This window comes from Falco punctatus (genome assembly GCF_963210335.1).
Source record: "Falco punctatus genome assembly, chromosome: 2".
NCBI lineage: Eukaryota > Metazoa > Chordata > Aves > Falconiformes > Falconidae > Falco > Falco punctatus.
Window position 1 is genome coordinate 85,663,652 of NC_137581.1, and position 23,713 is coordinate 85,687,364.

Genomic DNA, 23,713 nt, shown 5'->3' on the forward strand with positions numbered 1-23,713 from the left:
CCATAAACATGGGAAATTTGTTATGTAAATGGTATCTAATCTAGAAAAAGGAAACCTGTCTTTGCATACATATCTGCATTGAAATGATTTTCTTTTGAATAGCTACAGAGTTTGCATGCAGGCTAGAATTTCACAGGACACCACAAAACACACGAAGCCCACTTATGGCTAGATACTAAGTGGGCTGTGTTTCCATCTGTCCAGTAAGTATTCTGGGCAGAAGTGTTTTATATAAAATACTGGCATTTATGTAAGTCTTAACTTCTCTGAATATTGGTGACTGTCTCAGTCGTTTATTCAACATGTGAACAACCCTGAAATAGGTAACCTCCTTTAAGAGAAAAAATAATCCATTAAACTGAAGAAAATATGCATGTTAAGATACTTACGTACTTGATTTAAATATCATCATTTAATTAAAAAAAAACAAACCACAGTGGCCTTGTGCACTTTTTTCCCTTCAGTGTGCACACATGTTAATTCATATTTCATAAGTCTTTAATTCATATTCTAATGATGTCTGCACTGTGAACAGGACTTGAGATCTCAAAGAAGAAAAAAGGCTCTAGAGATTTCTCATCAATGGTATCAGTACAAGAGGCAGGCTGATGACCTAATGACATGGCTGGATGACATTGAGAAAAAGTTAGCCACTCTACCAGACCACAAAGATGAGCAGAAGCTAAAGGTAATGTTGTTTTGGGGTGGCAATGGTAGATCATTTTGGGTGATAGTTTATGAATTTAACAGAGAGCAAATGCAATAAATATTCCAACACATATACAATATTATCAGTTCAGTTATTTTTGTTTATAGTAGAACAAACCCTAATTATCTATGTTCAACTGACATTTCTTTGTTGTACTATATCTTGTATTTGTTTGTTATGCAGAACGTTATATAACATATTTGACACACACTAAATAAAATTCTATGTCGATAATATGAAAAATGTGCAATGTATTAAGAAGATTCAAATGTTTTCTAGTAAAAATTGTAATTTATTTTATGTATCTTTGTTCCAGATGAACAAATGACATACCGATATATGGATGACCTCTATCTCATGTTAGCACATTCATTTTCATCAGAACATATTCATATGTCACTGTCAAACTCTATAGATTTATTTACATACTGTCAAAGATTTTCCTAGTTTATTTTGCATCGTCTTTCTTTGCTTCATTCTCTCTTGCGTTTCCCACAATAAAATAGGAGTTAAGTAATATCTCAGAGTCAAGTAATATATTTGTAAGCTGTCCGAACACTATTTTTCCTGAATATGCTGACCCTTATTGAGAAAATAATTTCTCCAATTGCCCATCACAGTGTACTAGCAAGAAGCGGAAAGTGGAAACTGTTGGCTTTTGCTAACTAATTTTCAGTGTGTACTAGCTGTTAGGACCTCCACAGCCAATTTCCAAGAAGGTTCTTCAATTTTGGTTATTTTTGTTTTGTTTAAATGTAAAATAAGACACAAAATAGTTGTAAGATTTAATTGTAACAATAAAATGGAAATGAAATTTCTGTCAGAAGTATTTTGCTAATTTTAAGTTGATTGATCTAGTTAGCTAACTGTCCTGGGCCCTGTATTGGTTTTGCTCACTAGGAGATTGATGGAGAATTGGAGAAGAAGAAGGAAGATCTGAATGCGGTGCACAGGCAGGCTGAACGCTTGTCTAAGGATGGGGCTGCAAAAGCAGTGGAGCCAACCCTGATACAGCTCAGCAAGCGCTGGCGAGATTTTGAGAGCAAATTTGCTCAGTTTCGAAGACTCAGCTATGCACAAATTGTGAGTTGTTACTGGCAAACCCATACGTTTGCAACTGCTACTACTAACAGCATCCTACTAACAATGAGAGCTTCAGGGTCAGTGTCAACTCTACAGATATCAATAAGAAAAACTCTTATTGTCTGCAAGTGGGGAAATCTTTATATTATATTACTATAGTTCTTTACTTTGGTATTACAAATGACCTTAAGTTAAATCAGCCAATAGCAAAAAACTCAGCTATGAAGATTTCATATTTATTTCTGTTGCCTCATTATTTTTCCATAACATTTTCCAGTTTAAAAACATCAGTTTGCCATGCATCCTTTTGTTCAGTGAACATGTAAAACACAAAAACTGTCTTTTCCAAACTACCCATCCCATGCTAATTTTAATTGGGTTTTTATTTGTCCATAACATGTTATACCCTCTTTAAGAAGAGACTAAAAAAATTCATATGACACTATATATACATGGCCTATTCTTCAAATGATTGCTTCAAATTGTCAAAGGAGTTTTTGCAAGAAAGCGTACTTTTAAATTTGACAGGATGAAAACATAATTTTGTGAACCAACTTTGTGTGTTCTGATTTTGAGTTGTTTAGTATATAAAATATAATTATTCTTACTGGCTTATACATGCTGCAATAACTAGATAAATAAAAGGGTAATAAACTGTCACTATGTAAGGTTTATGATCAAAATACATATTGGGTGTTACCCATTTAGGAGATTAGCAGAGAATACTTTTGCGCTTACATGGCATTTTTTTCTTACTATTCCTACTACTCTGCTTATTGTCTTCTGGGCAATTGATTTTATGAAAAGAAAGATAAGATTTGCTCTCAAGGAAGCTGTTGCATTGTGTGCTTTTCTGTAATCTTAAAAATGCCAGTGGTAAAGGATTGTTTAAACAAAATATAATTTTATTTATTTATTTCTAAGTGCAACTAGATTGCAGAGGGGATGTACTGACAGGATAATAAAAACTTAAAACACATGAAGTGTTATTTCTAATTGATACGTGGTCGACTGCTTTAAAACAGAAAAAAAAAAGTTCCATTAATCGGCAATAATGTATACCCTTTTGGTCAATACAGTCCTTATTTAATGTACTGAGTGTATTGTGTATTTTTATTTTTTCTACTATTAAATTACATAATGTATACATAAAAAATAGTAACTGGGATAGCTATGCAGTTAATGGAAACAATCAGAGAAACGTTAACTTTGGTTTGTATGTTATTAAATCTTGTTCCATCTGATTATTCTCTTCAGATTACTATGGTTTATATTAAACTTGATGGATGTAATCAGTTGCAAATCATTTATATTGGAACGGAGCTGCAGTAAGCTTCACTTTGTCTTGTAAATGAGTCTTTTTTTTTTTTTTAATAATGGATATATTTGTTCCTTTGATAAGCAAGTAAGAAATGAGAATGTGCATGTAATTTGTTTAAAACCATTTTGCTGTCAATGTGCTTTTTATATCACCTACCACCTACCATGACAGACGTTGAGTATTTCCATTATAAAATTTTACTAACAAATCAATAAAACTATATATATGCATATTTTTCTTTAAAATATATAAAGTGGATACATCAGCACGTGCTTTTGAAATGGACTAAGGAATACAGTCATCAGCTTTATAGAGCCATGTAACCATTACATGTATTTTTATTTTTAAAATACATAAATACATTATTTATGTAATATATTTGTATCCTTGTAATGGTTAAGTTTTTAAATATTCTCCAGTATTTCATGCAAGTGGGGTACTTGTTAGTATTTATCCAGGGAATGAGGTCATTATTCAATGAAATTTATATATGTACAGGATAATTACTGTATCATCCTCATTTCTCATGAAAAATGTCTTCCTCTGTTGGCAATGACCAAGGTGATATACATGTGAAATATTTCAGAATTTTTTACAGAAAGTACTGAAACTGGTGAGAGGTAGTATATTTTCATGGCACAAATCAGAGTGAAAAGTACAACTGCCTTAGTACTGTTTTGGCTTTGCTGAATCAGTGAAACAAAGTGATTTTTTCTTTAGTTCTTTTTTTTCTTTTTTTAATACAGACTAAGTACCTACCTCACAGGGATGTTGTGAGGATTAATTATTTGTGCAAGACAAATATTTGTGCAAATACAAAAGAAACATTAAAATTCAAACTATTCACTTGAACACATGCATATACCAGCAAAAAGAACTTTCGAAGAGATTTTCTATGTTTCACACCAACTGAATAAAACTATATAATAAAAATACACAAAGGAATTTATTTTTAAATCAAAAAAATAGAAAACTGCTGCATTTTTTTAATTGACGATGTATTCAATAACAGAATTATTTAACAATTGAAAGTTGTTATTATACCTCCATGAGAATTTAGTTGTACTCTGTATCTTTCAATTCATTATGATTCATTGAATAAACATAGCAAGACTGCATTGAAGAAGAACTTTAATTATGTGGCTCAATGACAGATTTGCATTTCTTACCTTTGTTGGAGCTAATATATTTCTGATATCAAAGTGTGAAATTAGAATGATCATGCTGTCCTGCATTTTACTTTTCCCCGATATTTGTTGGGAAAACCTGTCGGAATGATATAGGAACCATAACCGTATATGAATTGATTCTCTCTACCTTGGTAGATTCCCATAAAATTCTGATTGTCTCACAAGTACATAGCAGTAAATATCCAGGAACTAACTGAAAAATATGTATAGGTGTATATTTATAAAAGGAAATTTTCTCTCACCACTTTTGATAATAAGGTATGACATACTTTTAATACCTCAAACGCTGCATGTTCTGTTCAGTGCCAATTATGAGACGTTCATTTTGATATAGTGTTCAAAGCTTTATGTGAAAATTATCAGAGAGTAATGTGTGACATTCTATAAGGAAAAAGGTGGATTTATTGCAATAACAGATTAAACATGGTACACAAATACATAAATATAACTGCACAAAACCTAAAATGACACTGAGCAGGAATAAGTTTTTAGAGTTTATGTTGTCTTACAAGTTTCTTCTCCCACCCAGTGTCTTTATTCATATGTGGCAAAATAAACAGTGGGCAGAAAATTCAGTTTTTCAGTCAGGCCAATTTCCAGTTCCTGTGTAAGAAAAGGTTAGCTTCCTCATTAATTTCTGCGAAAGCTATTCATTTGAAATCAGTTGGTAGTAACTTCAGCTGTGAAATCTGAACAACTTTTTAGAGTGGAATACTTTACCACCACATTTTAAAATGATTTAACCACTATGTCCCACGGAAATTCATGGAAGCTTCAGATAATTTAAAAAAAAAGAAATGAGCCATTAAGGTTTAATGCTAGAGCAGTATGCATTTTTTTTTTGCATATTTAAATGACATGTTTTTTTCTTTTTTAATTTAAAAAATCATTTAACTAAAAATTATAACATTAGAGAGGTCAAGGGATATTTATTTCTAAATTATCTCTGCAGTATCTAAATCATTAAACCTTGGCAGTCACAGTTTTTTCAGAAAAAAGTTCTCAATCCCCTTTGCTATAATCTAAAACTAAATCTTCCTGTTACTATTTTTCTGCAACAGTTTATGCCACTGTTCCAGAGTGATGAAAATATCTGTTGCAGAGAAAAAACTAGATTCACATAGTTTAATTCAAATGAAGTTAAAAATCAGATATTGATATATTGATTATATTTAATTAAATTAGCTTTACTTAATGCCTGTTTTATAGAAGTTGTTTTGGTTTGAGGGTTTTTTGTCCATGCTTTCATTTCAGTAGTCTATGAGCATGTTTATGTCATGGCTCACTTTAGATTTTATTGAGCTGTCTGAAATTACTCTGTGTGGAGCACTGAAGGCCTTTATCATGAGAAAACTTTTTCTAGATGAACATAGGTGCAGAGCCCACAATATAAATTCTCATTTCATATGTCCCATTACCATATTTTATCAAGGTATCCAACACTCTCTGCTGTCACATGTAGTGACTATTGTTTGTTTTTTTTCCTTCTCTCAGCTAAACTACTCATGCTGTAAGTAGTAAGCCATAGTATTATTAGGACAAGTGAAAAATAGGTTTATTTCAGTAATTTCAATAATTTCATTGGTGACATAGACACACATTCTATTGAAATTTAAGGTCATTTTACTACAGAAATATTTGGGCCTGTATTTATATACAAGTATATAATCTATCAAATTCTAAACATCAGGAGAGACTGTCTTTTCCATACCATTTAGACTAGGCATTGTACAAGAATGATTAAGGAGAATAGCTATACAAAACATATATTTATTTCTATACGGTAAGTGATTTAGTCTGAGCAGTTCAATAGTTACCTGCAATATATATCTGCAGTACTCTTAGTACTTCCTATGAACTAAAAATCATAAGCTTCACTTTTTCAAATAAAAGACATTACTGTGTTTAACATTCTGTAGAAATTCAAATTACCTGTCTCCTAACTGGATGATCACTTCTGGTGACAGAGTATGTGACCAACTTCTGGAAGCAGATTAAGGACTGATCAAGTTTATGTCTGAAATTCAAGAGTTTAAGTTCAGTCCTTTAAAGGCATCTTTCAATTTTCCGTTAATATCTCCCTTTGGAGCTCTATTTAGTTCATGTAATGAAATCTAAACTTTAAAAAAAACCAAAACTGTTAAAATATGTTTATATATAAAGTTATTGTTTAAAATATAAATCAAACACTAATTGAAATAATTCTGCCACAATTAAACACAATACTTGACGTCCTAATCATCTGTCTACATATTAATAACATAGACACTTCAGTGGTATTGTGCTACCACTGTTTTCGATCATTGTTTTCCACAGTTTTCACAACAAGCAGCACTGAAATGAAATGGTTTTCTTCTCCTATCCTTGCTTAAATATTTCTTGGGCTAAATAAATAATTGCTGCCAAGAAGAAGAGGCAAACTAATCCTTCATTAATCCTGCAATGAGTGGGAGAAAGTTTGAGTGAAAGAGAGAAAAGGCATTAGAAAAGCAAAGTAGGAAAATACCTACTGGACAAAAGAAAAAACTCTATGGTGCTGGATTGGTATATGTGTCTCCTGTGCACTTTGTGTCTCGTAAGGACAGGACACAGGTGATCCTGTGATGCAATTTAACTTTTCTGATGTTGACAGTGGCAGCTTTTTAAACAAATAGCTTTATAGACCACAGCTACACTGGATATTTTTGGCTGTGGTCTGCAAAAGGGATGAGAATGAATGAGAAACTTTGGGAAGAAGATCACAAGTGAATGTTTACACTAATTTTCTAGCATACATCAACCTGGAAATTGCCATTAGAAAAAGTATTTGTCATGGTTTTGGCTGGGATGGAATAAATTTTCTTCTTAGTAGATGGTACAAAACTGTGGTTTGGATTAGTATGAGAATAATGTTGATAACATACTGATGGTTTAGTTGTTGCCAAGTAGTGCTTACTCTAAATCAAGGACTTCTCCGTTTGCCATGCTCTGCCAGTAAGCAGGTGCGCATGAAGCCAGGAGGGTGTAGAGCCAGGACAGCTGGCCCGAACTAGCCAAAGGGATATTCTACACCATGGAACATCATGCTCAGTATATAAACTGAGGGGGGCGGGGGTTGGCTGGGGCCTGCTGATCCCTGCTTGGGTACTGGCTGGGCATCGGTCAGCAGGTGATGAGCAACTGTGTTGTGCAACACTTGGGGTTTTCCCCTTTGGGTTTTCTCTCCCCCTCTTTCTCCTTTTCATTACTACTACTACTACTACTACTATTATTATTATATTTTATTTCAATTATTAAATTGTTCTTATCCCAACCAACAAGTTTTACTTTTTTGCTGATTCTCCTCCTGCTTGGGTCGGGGGGAGTGAGCAAGTGGTTGCATGGTACTCAGTTGCCAGCTGTAGTAGAAACATGACAGTATTCCAAATAATTTAGTCATATTTCAAATAGTTTAGTTTTATGTCTAATTTAAGATAAGAAAGGTATGGTACAGGAAGTATACTGAAGATGGATAATGTCTTTGATATAGCTGAAAAAGAGCTAGTTTTATAGATACATTTTAAAGTGCACTTTACATTCTCTGTGCCTAAAATGAATGCATACAGTGTTGTGGTAATTTAAGTTAAGACCATCTATAGCCTTCATTTATAAAAGTGGGCCTGTTTACTACAGTATTTTGAGTTCTTTTAGTATATGTATATATATATATTATATTTCCTTATTAATTCTGTATTCACTATAGCTATAAATCTGTAGTATTTTCATAGAGTGAAGTTAAGAAATCCTGTCTTGTAGGTGACAAAACTTTACAGAAAAGGTGTTTGTTGGCCATTTTTCGTCATCTGTTATAAACTTTAGTGACATGATCTAAATTACATTCTCTAGTAATGTGAAACTCCACATCTTTACCTCATCACCTAGGACTGAAAACTCGATGCAACTTGGGCTACAGTTGGTTTAGGATGCTGTTTTTGAATTCTAGGAAGTAGTTATGAGAAAGTAGTCTTAGCCATGCCACCGGCTTTTCTTACTGTTCTCTGTACAGTTGAAATGGAAACAACACCAACAGCCTTTGGTTAAAGAATCCGATGTGGCATAGCACTCAGTTGTCTCGCCTTTCAAAATTTTACACAAACCTGAGCATTATACTAGTATAGCATTTCCTTCCTTATAATTACCTAGCTGTTTGGGAAATAAGGCAGCAAATTACCATCTTATTTTCTCTGATATAGTATATCATAATTTATTCATATCATAAATTATATGGTGAGGAATTTGGTGACAAAATTACTTGGCTACAGTATTGAATTAAATAATAAGGGAAAAAATCTGCTGCAGATTGATCTGGCCCTATGTGACAGTATCTTTGGAAGAGAAGATGTTCATCTGTCTACAGTTCAGGATGTCAGCATCGCTCATGGGGTTTTACTTGTTTGGTTGGTTTGGGTTTTTTCATGGATGCATCTGAGTATACTCATAAAGGAGCAGAAGGAAGTAAATTTATATATCTACAGTGCAAGTGCTGAATATCTATGTATGTGTATTTATTGAGTTTTCAAAACTGCTGGATTGACAAAAATGTCATTCACATTATTAAAAAAAATCTATGTTTTGGAGTTAAAAAAAAAACAGCCTAAGTGAAAAACCTTATTAGTATGTTTATTAATAATTAATCTATTATTATATAATATATATTATATATTACCTCATATATGAACACATAGATTATATATATTTATTATATAATCAATATATATAATAAATACATATTATATTATTATTGATATGTATTGTATTCATCCCTATAAATGTAGATTAAGGCTATTTTAAGAGACAAAGATGGAAAATAATTAGGTGATGCCTTTTAACATTTCTGAAAGGTGTTAACGTTTAAGGTTTAAGACCTTGTCATTTGAAGCTGTTAGCATTCAACACTCATTGGTACTTTGTTGGTATTTTAAATTTATTTTCTAAATTATGTCAACAAACAGGTAATATGTAGTTTGAATAAATATATGGAAAGTAAGCATCACAAATCAACAGTCAATCAAAATGGGTTAGTCAATTTAGGTATCAATAGATTGTATTCTAACATACCTTGGCTTTATTTAAAATTAATTGGTTCCTTGGTGATCAGTCAGTAGAGTTACACATATTATTATTCAAGACAGCCCTAAAGCTTCATGCGTAAGTGCTGTCTAAGGTTAGAGCACTGCTGTGGTTTTAATGAATCAGCCATTAAATAAAATGACATTGACCATAGCCTGTCCCTAGGAAGCCTGCTTCCAACGTGTAGTGTAGAAACTTGTTCTGCCACTATATACACTTTTTCTTCTTCCAAAAAACACGCTCTAGAAATTCTGAGTAAAAAATAATCTGAAATTCTTTCCATTCTTTTGGGTATTTCCTGCTGTATGGGTGAACTTGAGTACATAATGCTGGTTTAACAGAAACGATAGAGGCTTGACACAGTTGGACATCATGATTACAAGGATATAGGACTGTGTAGAAGAGTTTCATCTTCTAAAGTGTGTAGATACTTTCTTAAGTATGAAATTTCCTTTACAATGTTTATATGTATTTTTTTCAACTGTGAAAAATATTGCAAGATGAATACAAGAAATGGTTAACAAACCTATGGATTTATGTATTCTATAGTTAACATATTAAGAAAAGCTTTCTAATACATTTTGTTTACTGGAAGGTAACACATACAAATCAATTGCAAAAAAAATTTCCAGGTAAACCCTTATAAAATTCTAAATAACATTTTAAAATATCTGTTGAAAACCAGCCTAGGATGTAGATTTTGCAAAATGTTCTGAACTTTTTTCATTCTAAAATGTAACAGGAGTACCTAAGTATTAGCTTATATTTACTGATTTCTAATATTTAGAATGGCTATCTATTTTGACTCACTGGTGTTTAGAGGCTTACCTCCCCTCATAAGTGCTAACAATTGTATATGGCCTAAGCAGTATTGGTTAAATGGTTATCAAGTATAGTCTTTAATCTTTCAATAATTCCTTTTATAATGTTACAAATATCTATTGAAAGTCACGTGGCAGACATACAGTTTCCTTTTACTTGTCAATTTGGAACTACTGCAATTATTAAGATTGAGATATGCCATCTTTACCAGAGCTAAGTAACATATATGCATAATCTATTTAAAACAAGAAACAGTTTCTGAATCCCAGTAGTTCCAATTAGTCAATTATGCCATAATGCTACTAGATTTTATTTTTCTTTACGACATAGCAACATTGCAGCTGTAGCATAGTATACACAGTGCTCTATTATTTTTTTGTTGTTGTTGTTCTGAAAGAGGTGGCTTATATCACACAGTACAGCATAGAAGAGTCTTATGCCCCAGCCTCATCATAGTTGCCATTTTTTTTTTCTCTTTGCTTAAGAGTTGTCAGGCTTAAAAGTTAACAGCAAAACTGCAGGATTTTCCGATTTGTGCTAGTTGTGTCAGTCTTTTGTTTGCATGAATACTAGCATGTCTTTAGGAAGCAGCAATGGCTAAGTTTTCAGTTCAGCTGCAGCTAAGTTCAATATGCAGCAGCATCTCAGCCTGAGTAAAGTCCTTATATGGAGGCATTTATCTAAGCCAGAATAAAATAAAAGCACTGTTAAGCAACTGAATAAGGGATTGCCAAAACTGTTCATTTTACCACTTGACTTTTACCACTTGACCAATTGTATTTGACATCTTGGAGGGCTCTGAAGGCATGAAGGTGTGCAGAAAACAAAGGATTGTCTGCAGCACCAAAATTCTTTGTTATAGTTTTTAGTATACATTTACCCCGGGGGCGGGGGGAGGGGGGGGGTGGCAGGGGGGAGGAGAAAGAAAGAAGAAACCAAAGTTACAACTATGAATACAACCAATATAATAACAAATTACTCTCTGGGTTTAATGTTTACAATTAATTGTTACAGCTTTCATCTGTATCTTTATTTTGTGGGTTTTGTTTTATTTTGATTTTTTTTTCTCATCTAAATGTGAAAATAGCATACTTGAAGAAAAAAAAAAAAAAAAAAGAAAAATTGGAGGTGGAATAAATAATCATTCAAGTCTTAGAGCCAAGCAACTACAGTTATCACAAGCAACCACAAGCATCTATCCAATCCACCATACAGAGCTCATCAGAGTGTAGCATGACTATCTGAGTTTCTGGCAGATGTCCCGTAATTTAAGCCTAAAAGTACATGGAACAGGCCTTTTCTTATGGAGAAATCCTTTGCATTTAAATCCAGTTATGAAGGTCAAAAATAAGACAGTGGAAGTAAGTTCACACTGGTTAGTGTCTGTTGATTGGTGGCTTTCAAACTCAAAGCCTGCAGTTTTCTATTGCTAATCCTAGCATGTAAAATTTAATGAAATGTTTTCTAATTACTGCTGTTATTAAGAATAATTTCTTTTTAATGGGCTTTATTTCATTATCTGTATAAATAAAATAGATTCATTTTATCAGAGAATAAAAACTCTTAATATAGAATTTCTCAACCAATAAGGTATACCTTGTCAATGAAGTATTGTGAAGACATAATGCACCCTTTCCAAGAACAGTGCTGAAAAATAATTATGTATATTTTTAAAGTTTAAAGTTTTATATACATCACTGAAGAAGTCAAAAACAAGCATTAAAATACATGTTTTAAGTGTTCCAACGTGCAGGGTTTTGTTGACTGTGGTCATCAGTAGAAAAATCGCATACATGAGAAAATATTTACATTCTTACTTGAAAATATGATTTTTTAAAAAAACACACTAGTATTTAAAATTTATTTTAATCTGTTAAGTGCATTTTAAGGCCTATTCTTCATGGAATTTACATAATAATTTTATCAATTTTTAATCCTGTAGTGAGAATTTAGCTGTCTCTGTACTTGAAAGATATGGGGTTTTTTGTACTGATAAGTAACCTGTTTGTGATTTACTGAAACTATGCAATCTCATAATGAAAATTCCATATTATTGGTATAATTTTGATCTACTGTCTACATATTTGCACACTTATAGGTAAGATGTGCTAACAATACTGAAGGCATAGTTTTTATTTTTCTGAATGTTAGCTGACATCACCACTCATATTTGCCCTAGGAAGAGGTCAATAAAGGCTTCTTTATGTATAAATATGTACTTGAAAGTAGTTTTATTCAGCATTTGATCATATTTTTTTATTTTTAATTCTTTATTTGACATATCGATGCTAACCATGGCCTAGAAAATATCATATAGTTTATAATTTGCTCTAGAAAGCAATAAACTGCCCCAAAGTGTATTGGACTCTTTGAGGCATGAGTGCCTTGGTCCAGAAGGCATCTGCTCTTTTTTGTGTATCTGTAGCACACCTATGTTTATTCCTTAGAGGCGACTGGCGTTTTAAACTCTCCTATATCTTACAGTTTCTTGCAAATAATACTTTCTCAAGCATTATTTCACTTCAGGAGGAGGCACATATTTTTTTGTTTTTCCTGAACTTCTCATCAGGATGCTGCTAGAAGCTGTGTCATGGTGCAGTAGTGCTGATAGGTGTTTTTTGCCACTTTACTCCTACCATGTGTTCTGTGTATGTGGAATTATCAACTCAAAAGCACATTGCCCTAAGGTTACTATGAGTTTGAAGGCTTATAGTGAGAAGAGACCAAAAATGGAACAGGCCCAACACAAAAAGGTTGGAGGCTTTCTAGGTGTAAACTGTTGAACAGCAGAAGTGATGTTGGGATTGTTCCCTCTGCAGAAAAAGGAAAGGAAATGGATATACTGAGATGGGTGAAATGTGCTTTAATGTTGAATTTTCCAGTACTAAAAGGAAATTAACATCATTCTTTAAGGCTAATTAGCTCTGATGTCAACAGGTAATAGTGTTCTAGATGTAGGCAATAATCACCACAGATACATTGTGTGTGTGTGTATTTGATTTTGTGGGCAAGACCTGCATTATTTGTGTAGTTCTTTTTTAGTGGTTTGGGGTTTGGGGTTGTTTGGTGCTTGGTTGTTTTTTGGGTTTTTTTGTTGTTGTTTTTTGGGTTTTGGTTTTTTTTTTTTTTTTTTTATTGGTTTGATTTTTGCTTATCAGCCTTCTCTGTAAAGGCCAATTCATGGAGTATTTCTTCTCTTTCTGTTTCACCTATATGACAGCTATCAATAAAATCACATATAGGCAGAGTAATGTTTCTGGAAAGATCCTATCCCTTAATTAAAAATGTGTAAAAATGGGGAAGAAAACTCAATTTACTATTCTAGAGATGATAATGCTTGGTGAAAAGCAATGCATGAAATGTTAAGCCCTACCCAAAATAAGTTGTCTTTTCAGAGACTAGAAATACTTTGCACATCAGTATATTATTGACAACCAAGTAAAAATACAAAATAAATCAATTAAAAATTATTTTGCAGAAACAACACTGGGAAATGGCCATTTACACTGGCATTTCAACATCATTCCTAACAGTTTATTTGTATTATTTTTAATTATTATTTGCTTTTGAGTATTTTTAGGTAACTAATATATTCTGCTTCTTTGTCAGATTCAACTTATTGAAAACCATTCTTAAACAATTCTCTAAAATGTTAATTTCCATTTTCTTATTTATTTTTAATTCTCATAAATGTTAACTAACCTTGCTTCTAATGAACCATTTTGGTATTAACAAGGACATATATCGTTACTGAATTAAAATAATTTGTAATAGTATTGGTTTCTAGTTGCTATAATATTAATTTTTTTTAAGTTTTTTTTCTCATTACAGTGTTAATATATGAATCACTTTCAGCTATGCATTTTTAGTAAAGATGCTTGCCCAGAACACAGGGGAGGACTCTGCCCATTTTATCTTCTACAGTAAGGCAATTCCAGCAAATATAAGGACAAGCAAAAATGTTTTCCCTTTCTTTGCTGATTAAAGTTGTCAGTTATGGATATGCCTATCCAACTTCTGCCTTGGGTTCTCTTATGCTACTGCCAATGAAGGAAATATAGAAGGAAAAAAACACTTTGAGAACAACCTTTTGAAAAACCCACTACAGTCAAAGAAATTTAATCCTTGATTTCTGAGGTTGTGTCAAATTTTCAACTCTTAAATAGTATTCAGAAACTAATTAATTAAGATTTTTACCCTTTTTTTTTAATAAGGTATTAAATAATGTTGCCAAATATGAGGGCAGGTTCTTGTAGGGCTGTACTTTCAATTATCAATCCATTTATTTATTTATCTGGTTGTGGTACTTTACAGTTTAACTAAGGATATAAACATTAATGGTTTGCTTGAATTGGAAATCTCCTGAGTCATGTTTCCTGTAGAACTATACAAGTGATCACCCAGCTGTGAGAAATATTAATGTAAAGTTTTCTGTAAAGGGCAGTAGGAATACATGGTTGCATACATCTCATTAACATTAATGGGAGTTAAATATTACACATATTTTAAGGGATTAGTAAACCATCTATGTCTTACAAGATTCAGTCCTGTCTTCAGATTTTAATTAATTTTGCCTCAGAGTGCTTTTATATGAGTTCTTTGTAACAGTGATTGAAAAATACGCAATTTTGGCACTATTGTAATGATTAAGCATGACATCCATTAAGTGCTCTCACATCAGATACCTTCCTGATTTTAAAATTTCAGAAATTGTTTAAAAAAAGAAGGCACAGATTTTATTTTATGTACACGTGTGAACATTTTACGTCCACTGTCAGTAGTCTAAATTTGGGTGGAACAAAAACTAGATTAATACAACTATAGAAACTTATTATATTTTGTGTGTCACTTTACATATTAGTGTGACCTCATTTTGAGTGAATAACCTTGCACAGCTAGCATGCTTTTTTCATTGCTGTGAATATAAATATTCTGTCTTCTCAGTCAAAAAGAAAAATACAATTATAGTTAAAATGTTCCTCATGTGGGTCTAAAGTTCTTTGCTACATGTAGAAAGGTCATGGTGTAGTCTCTAGGAATGAAAATATATTACTGCATGCCTCAGTGGTCTGATGAGAATCTCCCATTTTCTAATCAACTAGGACTACTTTTCCTTTGCGTTTACTGGAGTAAAATTAGTTTTGCAGAGCATGTGATTCATGAAACATGGGGGGCAAACACAATTTTTTCAAGCAATTTATTTTAAATAATAAAAATGATAGCAGTGATATGGTAATTAGAGAGGTTTCAGTGTTAGCAGATCTACTGAGAAAGTAATTTAGTGAGAAAAGTGTAAGCAAAGCAATTAAATTTACATAGGAAATGCAGCAGAATAGCACAAGTCTACAGAAAACTTTATGGGCTTTATATGTGATATGCATACATCTTCTAGAATGTGCATATGCATATTTTAAAAGTCTAATGAAAACCAGATGACTCTGCCTGGTAACTGAAGAGAGAAACACGTCATGAAAGTGTGGACAGGGCAAATAGATAAAATAAGACACATTGCTAAGGTAGTACATAGAAGACAGTGTTTATATTGTTTTTCTTTTACATACTGTGTAGCTAACTAATGATACTGTTTTCTTCAGAATCATCAACCCATTATCTTTCACAAAAATGGCTCCAAAATCCATTATTATCTGTATTTGGACAGAAGCATCTAAACAATCTGATTTTTGAAAGAAAGTTTACCAACAATTGCTTGTAAAAGTTTTGTTGAGGTCCTCAGTAAGTAAAGTTTCTATTTTTGAGAAGACAGAATTCAAGCACAATGGATCTTGGTCCCACACTAGGAGTCCTATTTGATGTGACAAAACAAATAAATAATAACTTATCTTTATGAAATCACAAATAATTTGTCTTTTAAATTTTGCCTTTTCTAATGGAGATGCAGGCGATCATGTACTTGGAGTTTATTAAAAAGAAGCAATCACAGTCCTCCCTGCTCCAAAGCACACTTTGTATTACTTTTTGTCTATGATCTACAAACACACAAAGTCAGAAAGGTAGAGATTTTATATAAACAGGCGCTGGTTTTGTCACTTTATATGTCACTATCTTTCCAAACACCATAGATCAACTACTTACTATTTGGAAACAAAACATTCCAGGAATTCTTTATATTTTGTGATGCATGTGCTTTCAGGATAGGCTGCCTACTTTATATTTATCAACAACAACAACAATAATTATAATAAATATAATATAATAAATATAATGTAATGTAATGTAATATAATATAATATAATATAATATAATCTTAATTTCCTGAAGAGGTTGGCCTTTCATATCACAAAATTCCAAATTGTACTTCCAGGTTTGAAGAGAAAGGTTTTAGAATAGTGTTACAAGTGCTGAGTTGACCTAGATGTTAAGAAATTATGACTTATTACACAAGTCATTGTTTTACTTGACACCTTAATGTGATTTAGTATTTTAGGACTGGCATGCATGGAATTTCTCTAAAGGACAGATTCTTACAGAGGTGTGGCAATTTAAGATGACAGGGATACCACTAAAATCTCAGTAACACCATAATCTCAGTGTAGTTTTGCATTTCCTATCTTCATTTCCTTAAAGAGTAAGAGAAGAAAAGTTGGTACAATTTTGTATGGATTAATTTTAGTACCTGTCATTTCAGACTAGTGGAGTGTGAGTGATCTGCGTCAGAAACCTCAAACATTTCTTGCATTTGTCCTTAGAGATTATTTTTAATTGCTTCTAGGTTGTGAACTGGAAGTTGCATTAAGTTATACGTTTGTGTAGTGTTAAAAAACTAAAGGAGGCATTCTGTTGTATATCTATACTAGCAAACAGTTCCTGAAGATACAACTTTTGTGGTGACCGAAACTATGGCTGTGGAAACCACTCATGTGCCTTCTACATACCTGGAAGAGATCCTTCACCTTCTGCAAGCCTTGCTTGAAGTAGAAGAGCGCCTTAATTCTCCTGTTCTGCGTGCTAAGGATTGTGAAGATCTCTTCAAACAAGAAGAGTGTCTCAAAGTAAGTTACAAAGCTTTTCTTACAATTGCATTCCAAACTTTTGGGACTTCTGTATATTGGCAGTCTGCTTTCAATCCTAGAGCCATATATATGTGCTCAGCCCCTCAGTGATGTGTACATTTATGGATGTTTATATATGAAGGCACATTGGTGCAAAATGTAAGAATACTGGAGAGTTCTTTTTCTTTTTTCTTTTTTTTTTTTTTTTTGGCTGTTTCACCTGTATGTGTAAGACAAAAGCATTAGGGTATCTGCAAAATGTATCCTTGAATGGAACAGAAAGGATGAAAAAGAAGCAGTTATATATTTAAAATTGAGGATTTGTGGTTAAAGTTTTTTAGTTTTGTTTTTGTGTTTGTAATTTGAGGTAATTAGTGAGCAACCCTATCCACACCCGATCTTGGCAGATTTATTTTAGTGTTCGATTTTTTAATTTTTTTTAAAACAGCAACAAAACCAAATACAATCTAGCTGTTTCATTCCACGCTAGACCAAAAATCTTGAAGTCTGATTGAGGCTGTACTCTGTGTAATTATTACACTTTAACTAGATAAAAAAAATATTGTCCAATAGGTAGATAATGTAGTTAAAGCTAATTCAGTATTGTTGATATAACTTTTAATATTATTGTATGGCTTCTTCATTGCTTACAACTGTGAAATTTTTGTAATTGGTGACATTTTTCCAACACATGATTTTCATAAGAAGAGAATAAGATTAAAGTTGTAAACCTAAGTAGGTGAATGAGCTATCAGCTTTTGCAGAATAATGTTTGTGTGAGGAAAGCTTTGTAAAAAAATGATGTTTAAGTGCCGTATATAATTACAGCAATTTCAAACTGTCATTCATCATGAAGAGAAGACCACATTTCCATTTTTCTGTGATTATTTTGGAGAAGGAAGGGTTTTAACAAAAGTAAATGTTAGCTCAAAGTGGCTGGAATTTGCCCACAGTCAGCTATAAGAAAAAAGCTTAGAGGGAGATTCAGGGGAGGGGCTCTGGCTAGGTGCTCTGAATTGTCCTCTGTAGGAGCTCATTTACCTCTATCCATAACAGAAGAAATGTAAAAAAATCCATCTACTGTTATTAACTTCCATAAAATCACATCTATTTATAATTCTTACATATGCATAGATCTTATACATTGTAGGCATCTGTATACACACACACACACACACACACACACACAAACATTCTTATTAGCTCTTGAAAATTAGGGTGTTTTCAGTTTCCTAGCAAGGCAGTATAGTATGTGTAGTGAAGCATAACAGTAACATTGGAGCAAAGGAAGCATATAACTGATAATAGGACTCTGTGAAATAACAGTGGGCCATTCCTTTTACCACTTCTGATGTAGTCCCGGTAGATTAAGGTGGTTCTGAGTACTGAAGCACACAACATGCCAATGTTACTGTCATTCTTCATTTGAAACAATCCCTTTTGATAGAATGAGTCTTTCTGCACACACACACAAAAAAAAAAAAAAAAAAAAAAAAGTCATAAACCATGTAAATCATGGCTAATGAGTTACCATTTGTTCCTTGTCTGTGAACTTATGTTCATTACTAGATTGCATGTAAAAACAGTGACCTACCTCAAGCAGTTTACTGGCAGTTGATTTAAGTTCTTCTTAATGCTTTCCGTTTGGGCTATCTATATCTGATTTATATCCATAACTAATCTGTTATTCACTTTGTATATTTGGTATTATCGGAGCTGACATCAACTTTAATAATATTGATTACTGGGGTTACAAGTACATACTGAGTTTAATTTAACTGAACTATTAAATTGTTATGAGATGCATTTGTGGGCACAGTTCCATCTTCCTCCCAAATACATTTTTAGAAGAAGCAAATGGATCTTGCACATTCGTGGCCTTTTGGAAGGGTATAGTTTTGATCTGAGCCTGCTTATTGAATATTTATTTCCAAGCAAAAACATTTATCATTGTCATTATCTTGCAGTAAAAATAGAAAAGTAGTGCATAAATTGTTCAGCATCTGGTTGTGAAAGGTTTGACATTAAATTGTGGTTGATTTTTATCCCTGACAGATTTGCATGAATCAAATTACAGAAATGCCATGAATAGCTCTGTTTTAAAACTGAGTTTGTGCTCTTTTTCATTCCCATTCAGAAATAATCAATTATAATTAATCCTTAAAAGGAAAAGTAAGTTTATTTACAAGAATCCTTCAGTAGTAACTGCTTTGAACATTTTTCTCCAAAGTAAATATGTATAGTAAGACTTAAACCTGATACTTATTATCTAATAGGAGAAATATCAAATACAAATTAAAAATTGATTTTATGAATTGTCATAAATAACTCCAGCACTGAGTTTTTCTATCAAAAGGATGTAAAATAGCAAAATATGAGGTTTTTTTCTGCAAAAACTAATAACTTCTAACATTTGGTAAATTGTAATGGTTTTACAGGCAGTTAGCAAATTTGCTGAAACCAGCTAATAGGAATGTTTTTCTCTTCATTTTAAGCTTTAGGGAGTGGAAAAATCAGATAGAGAAAAAGACATGTCTCTTTATCTCATAAAGTCAGCAATTCCAATGTTTCCATTATGTTATTACAACCTCTTTTAAGTATTAGGACATATAGCAGTACATCAGTCTATCTTCATCACTGTACTACAGTATTTAACAATTTAAATATTACGGTTCTGTCAAAGATGAAACTCCAGTTGATCGTATGGAAAATCATGGTTCATAGACTGAAAAAATAAATTTTTCTTAATGATATACTTTCAAAATAGGACAAATTTTGTTATAAGCACAAACATTTGTTACCATATATGGTATTTCTGTCTACTATTGATGACATTCATATTGTTGGAGTTCACAATCTTTTAGTTCCCCATATTGAATTGGTTGCAATTACAATGGATTTCATTACATGATCAAATGTAGGAGTAACATGCCTTCAGAGTTTAGCTAATTATCCTTCCATGCCATGGAGGTTCCATGTGTACATTAAATGAATGCACAAATTTGCATATATTCAACTTAATCTGGTTTTACAAAATGAAGTTGTATTGCTCATACTAAGCCAAAGTTTTCCGGTGTGGTGATCATATGTGAAAACTCAAATGTTTAAAATGGGTTTATTTGAATCAACAGGGCTGAAATTTCCTTTACCAAATGTTCTGTCTTAAATTTCATTTGTTTCATTTGTATAGATTTCAATAAACTTGTTCATTGCATTCAAGGAAACATGGATAGTGAAAACATCCCATTGTTTCCAAGTTTAACCAATAACCATCAAGAGATGCACTTTTTTTTAACTGTCATTTCCGAGGGATGTGAAATTTGACACAGTGTAATTTTTGTACCAGTTTTATGTTTTTTGCCATCCCAGTGACATTATTGACCACTTTTGAGACCCTTTCTGCCAGATCTTTTTTTTTTGTATTGACTATTAAAGATTCTCTTTCTGCAAATTACTGATTTCTCCTACAGCTTGTAGCAGCAACCAAATTATACATACACAAGATAGTCTCAGAATCTCAGCATGCTCTACCTGGGATTACAGGGCTCAGGCTTTTTTTCCTGGTGATTGGCTCCAGGGAATCATTTCTGAATAGGGAAGTAAAAGGAAATGAAAGGACAGGAAATGTAAATACTGACATGCAAAACTTTTGAGGTTTTCTCTTTTTGAATTTTTGAGCGTGTGGAGTTCTAAGATTTTGGGTTTTTTTCAAATAAACATTTAGAACATTTTTTTTTTTTTTTAAATTAGATGGATAACATATAGAAACACTAAGTTATATAACATGAAATAGATTTCTTGGTCCATGGCTTAAATCAGACTTAAATTAGATTTGAAGCGGGAAGGGAATAAAACCAGGCTTGCTTAGAGATGAGCCTGGAGGCAGCATGCCAGTGTTGAAGCTGAGATTGATAACACAGCTGAAGTACATCTATGCCATGCCCAAAGCCAGGGCAAAAAACAGGAGGATCTGAAAGCCACTGTGCAGCAGTAAGACTGACGTAGTCACCATCACAGAAACATAGCAGGATAACTCACATAACTGGAGTGCTGCAATGGATGGCTGCAAACTCTTCAGAAGGGATAGGCAAGGAGGGAGAGATGCTGGGTAGCCCTGTATGTTAGGGAGAGTTTTGATTGTCTAGAGCTTGATGATGGTGATGATAGGGTTGAATGTTTATGGGTAAGAATCCGTGGGAAGGCCAAGAAAGCGCATATCCTGGGAATCTGTTATAGACCACCTAACCAGGATGAAGAGGCAGACAAAATATTCTATAAGCAGCTGGGAGAAGTCTCAAGATCGGTAGCATTTGTTCTTATGGGGGATTTCAGCTTACCAGATGTCTCCTGGAAACACAACACAGTGGAGGGGAAACAGTCCACGAGGTTCCCGGAGTGTGTGGAGATAACTTCCTGACACAGCTGGTCAGTGAGCCAGCTAGGGGAAATGGCCCGCTGGACACTGTTTACGAAAAGGAGTGGTGGGTGATGTGATGGTCAGAAGATGTCTTAGGCATAGAGATCATGAAATGATAACGGTTTTGATTCTCAGAGAAATAAGGAATTAATTTAGACTTTGGCCATGCTTAAGAGCCTGGTCGACATTGTGCCTTGGGAAGCAGTCCTGAAGGGCAAAGGTGTCCAGAAAAGCTGAACATTCTTTGAGAAGGGAATCTTCAAGGCACAGGAGCAGGTCCTCCCCATGTGCCAAAAGACGAGCCAGCAGGGAAGACCAGCCTGGCTGAACAGGGAGTTCTGACTGGAATTCTTCATCCTTTATTGGATGCAGGGGGTAATATTGCCACAAAGGATGAGTAGAAAGCAGGGAACTCACCCCCCTGACCTGGAAGACAGGGACAAGGGACAGAATGAAGTCCCCATAGTCCAGGACAAAGTGGCTAGTGACCTGCTGCTCCACTGAGACACACACACAGGTCTATGGGGCTGGATGGGATCCACTATTCTTGGTGAGAAGAGCTCACCAAGACACTCACCATCATTTATCAGCAGTCCTGGCTAACTGGGGGCGTTCCCGTTGACTGGAGGTTAGGCAATGTGATTCCCATCTACAAGAAGGGCTGGAAGAAGGATCTGGGGAACTACAGGCCTGTCAGCCTGACCTCGGTGCTGGGGAAGGTTATGGAGCAGGTCATCCTGAGTGCCATCATGTGGCACATGCAAGGACAGCCAGGGGAACAGGCCCAGCCAGCATGAGTTTATGAAAGGCAGGTCCTGCTTGAAAAACCCGATCTCCTTCTATGTCAAGGTGAGCCATCTAGTAGATGAGGGAAGGAAAGACTGTGGATGTTGTCTACCTGTTAACTTAGTAAAGCCTTTGACACTGTCTCCCACAGCGCTCTCCTGGAGAAACTGACTGCTCATAGTTTGGATGGGTGTACTATATGGTGGATAATAAAACTGGCTGGATGGCCAAACCACAAGTGGTTCTGCATGGAGTTACATCAAGCTGGTGGCTGGTCCCCAGGGCTCAGTACTGGGACCAGTTCAGTTTAATATCTTTATCGACTATCTGGATGAGGGGATTGAGTGTACCCTCAGTAAGTTTGCAGATAACCCAAGCTGGGGGCAGTGTTGATCGGCCTGAGGGCAGGCAGGCTCTGCAGAGGGATGTGGACAGCTGGACCTGGTCAAGGCCAATTGTATGAGGTTCAACGAGGAGACGTGCTGGGTCCTGCACTTGGGTCACAACCATCCCATGCAATGCTACAGGTTTGGGGAAGAGTGGCTGGAAAGCTGCCCAGCAGAAAAGGAACTGGGGGTGTTGGCTGACAGCCAGCTGAATATGAGCTTGCAGTTTGCCCAGGTGTCCAAGAAGGTCAATAGCACCCTGGCTTCTATCCAAAACAGCGTGGCCAGCAGGACAAGGGAGGTGATTGCCCTCTGTACTCGGCACTGGTCAGGCTGCACCTCAAATACTGTGTTCAGTTTTGGGCCCCTCACTTCAGGAGAGAGGTAGAGGTGGTGGAGTGTGTCCAAAGAAGGGCAATGAAGCTGTTGAAGTATCTGAAGCACAAGATTTATAAGGAGTGGGTGAGGGAACTGAGGTTGCTTAGCCTGAAGAGGAGGAGACTCGGGGGGGATCTTACTGCTCTCTACAACTACCTGACAGGAGGCTGTAGGCAGGTGGGGGTAGGTCTCTTCTCCCAGATAACAAGTGACAGGAGAAGAGGAAATGGCTTTAAGTTATACCAGGGGAGGTTTAGATTGGATATTAGGAAAAAAGTCTTCAATGAAAGGGTGGTGAAACATTGGAACAGCCTGCCGAGGGAGGTGGTGGAATCTCCATCCCTGGAAGTGTTTGAAAAACACGTACCTGTGACGCTTAACAACATGGAGTAGTGGTGAACTTGGCAGTTCTCTGTTTAAAGGTTGGACTTTATGATCTTAAAAGTCTTTTCCAACTTAAATGACTCTGTGATTCTATGAAATTCTAGATGCTGTGACAGAAAAATAATAATTCTAGACACTT

At 34.3% G+C, this 23,713-nt stretch overlaps 1 protein-coding gene across 13 annotated transcripts in view; it reads left to right on the top strand.

Annotated features, from left to right (window-relative positions):
- Positions 1-23,713, top strand: part of DMD (dystrophin) — a 1,276,803-nt gene that overhangs the window by 624,017 nt on the left and 629,073 nt on the right. For all 13 annotated transcript variants that reach the window (XM_080377714.1, XM_080377711.1, XM_080377709.1 and 10 more), the window contains 3 exons: positions 536-688; positions 1,610-1,792; positions 17,029-17,223. In XM_080377714.1, the coding sequence (XP_080233840.1) occupies positions 536-688; positions 1,610-1,792; positions 17,029-17,223 (531 nt within the window). The remainder of the gene's footprint in view (positions 1-535; positions 689-1,609; positions 1,793-17,028; positions 17,224-23,713) is intronic.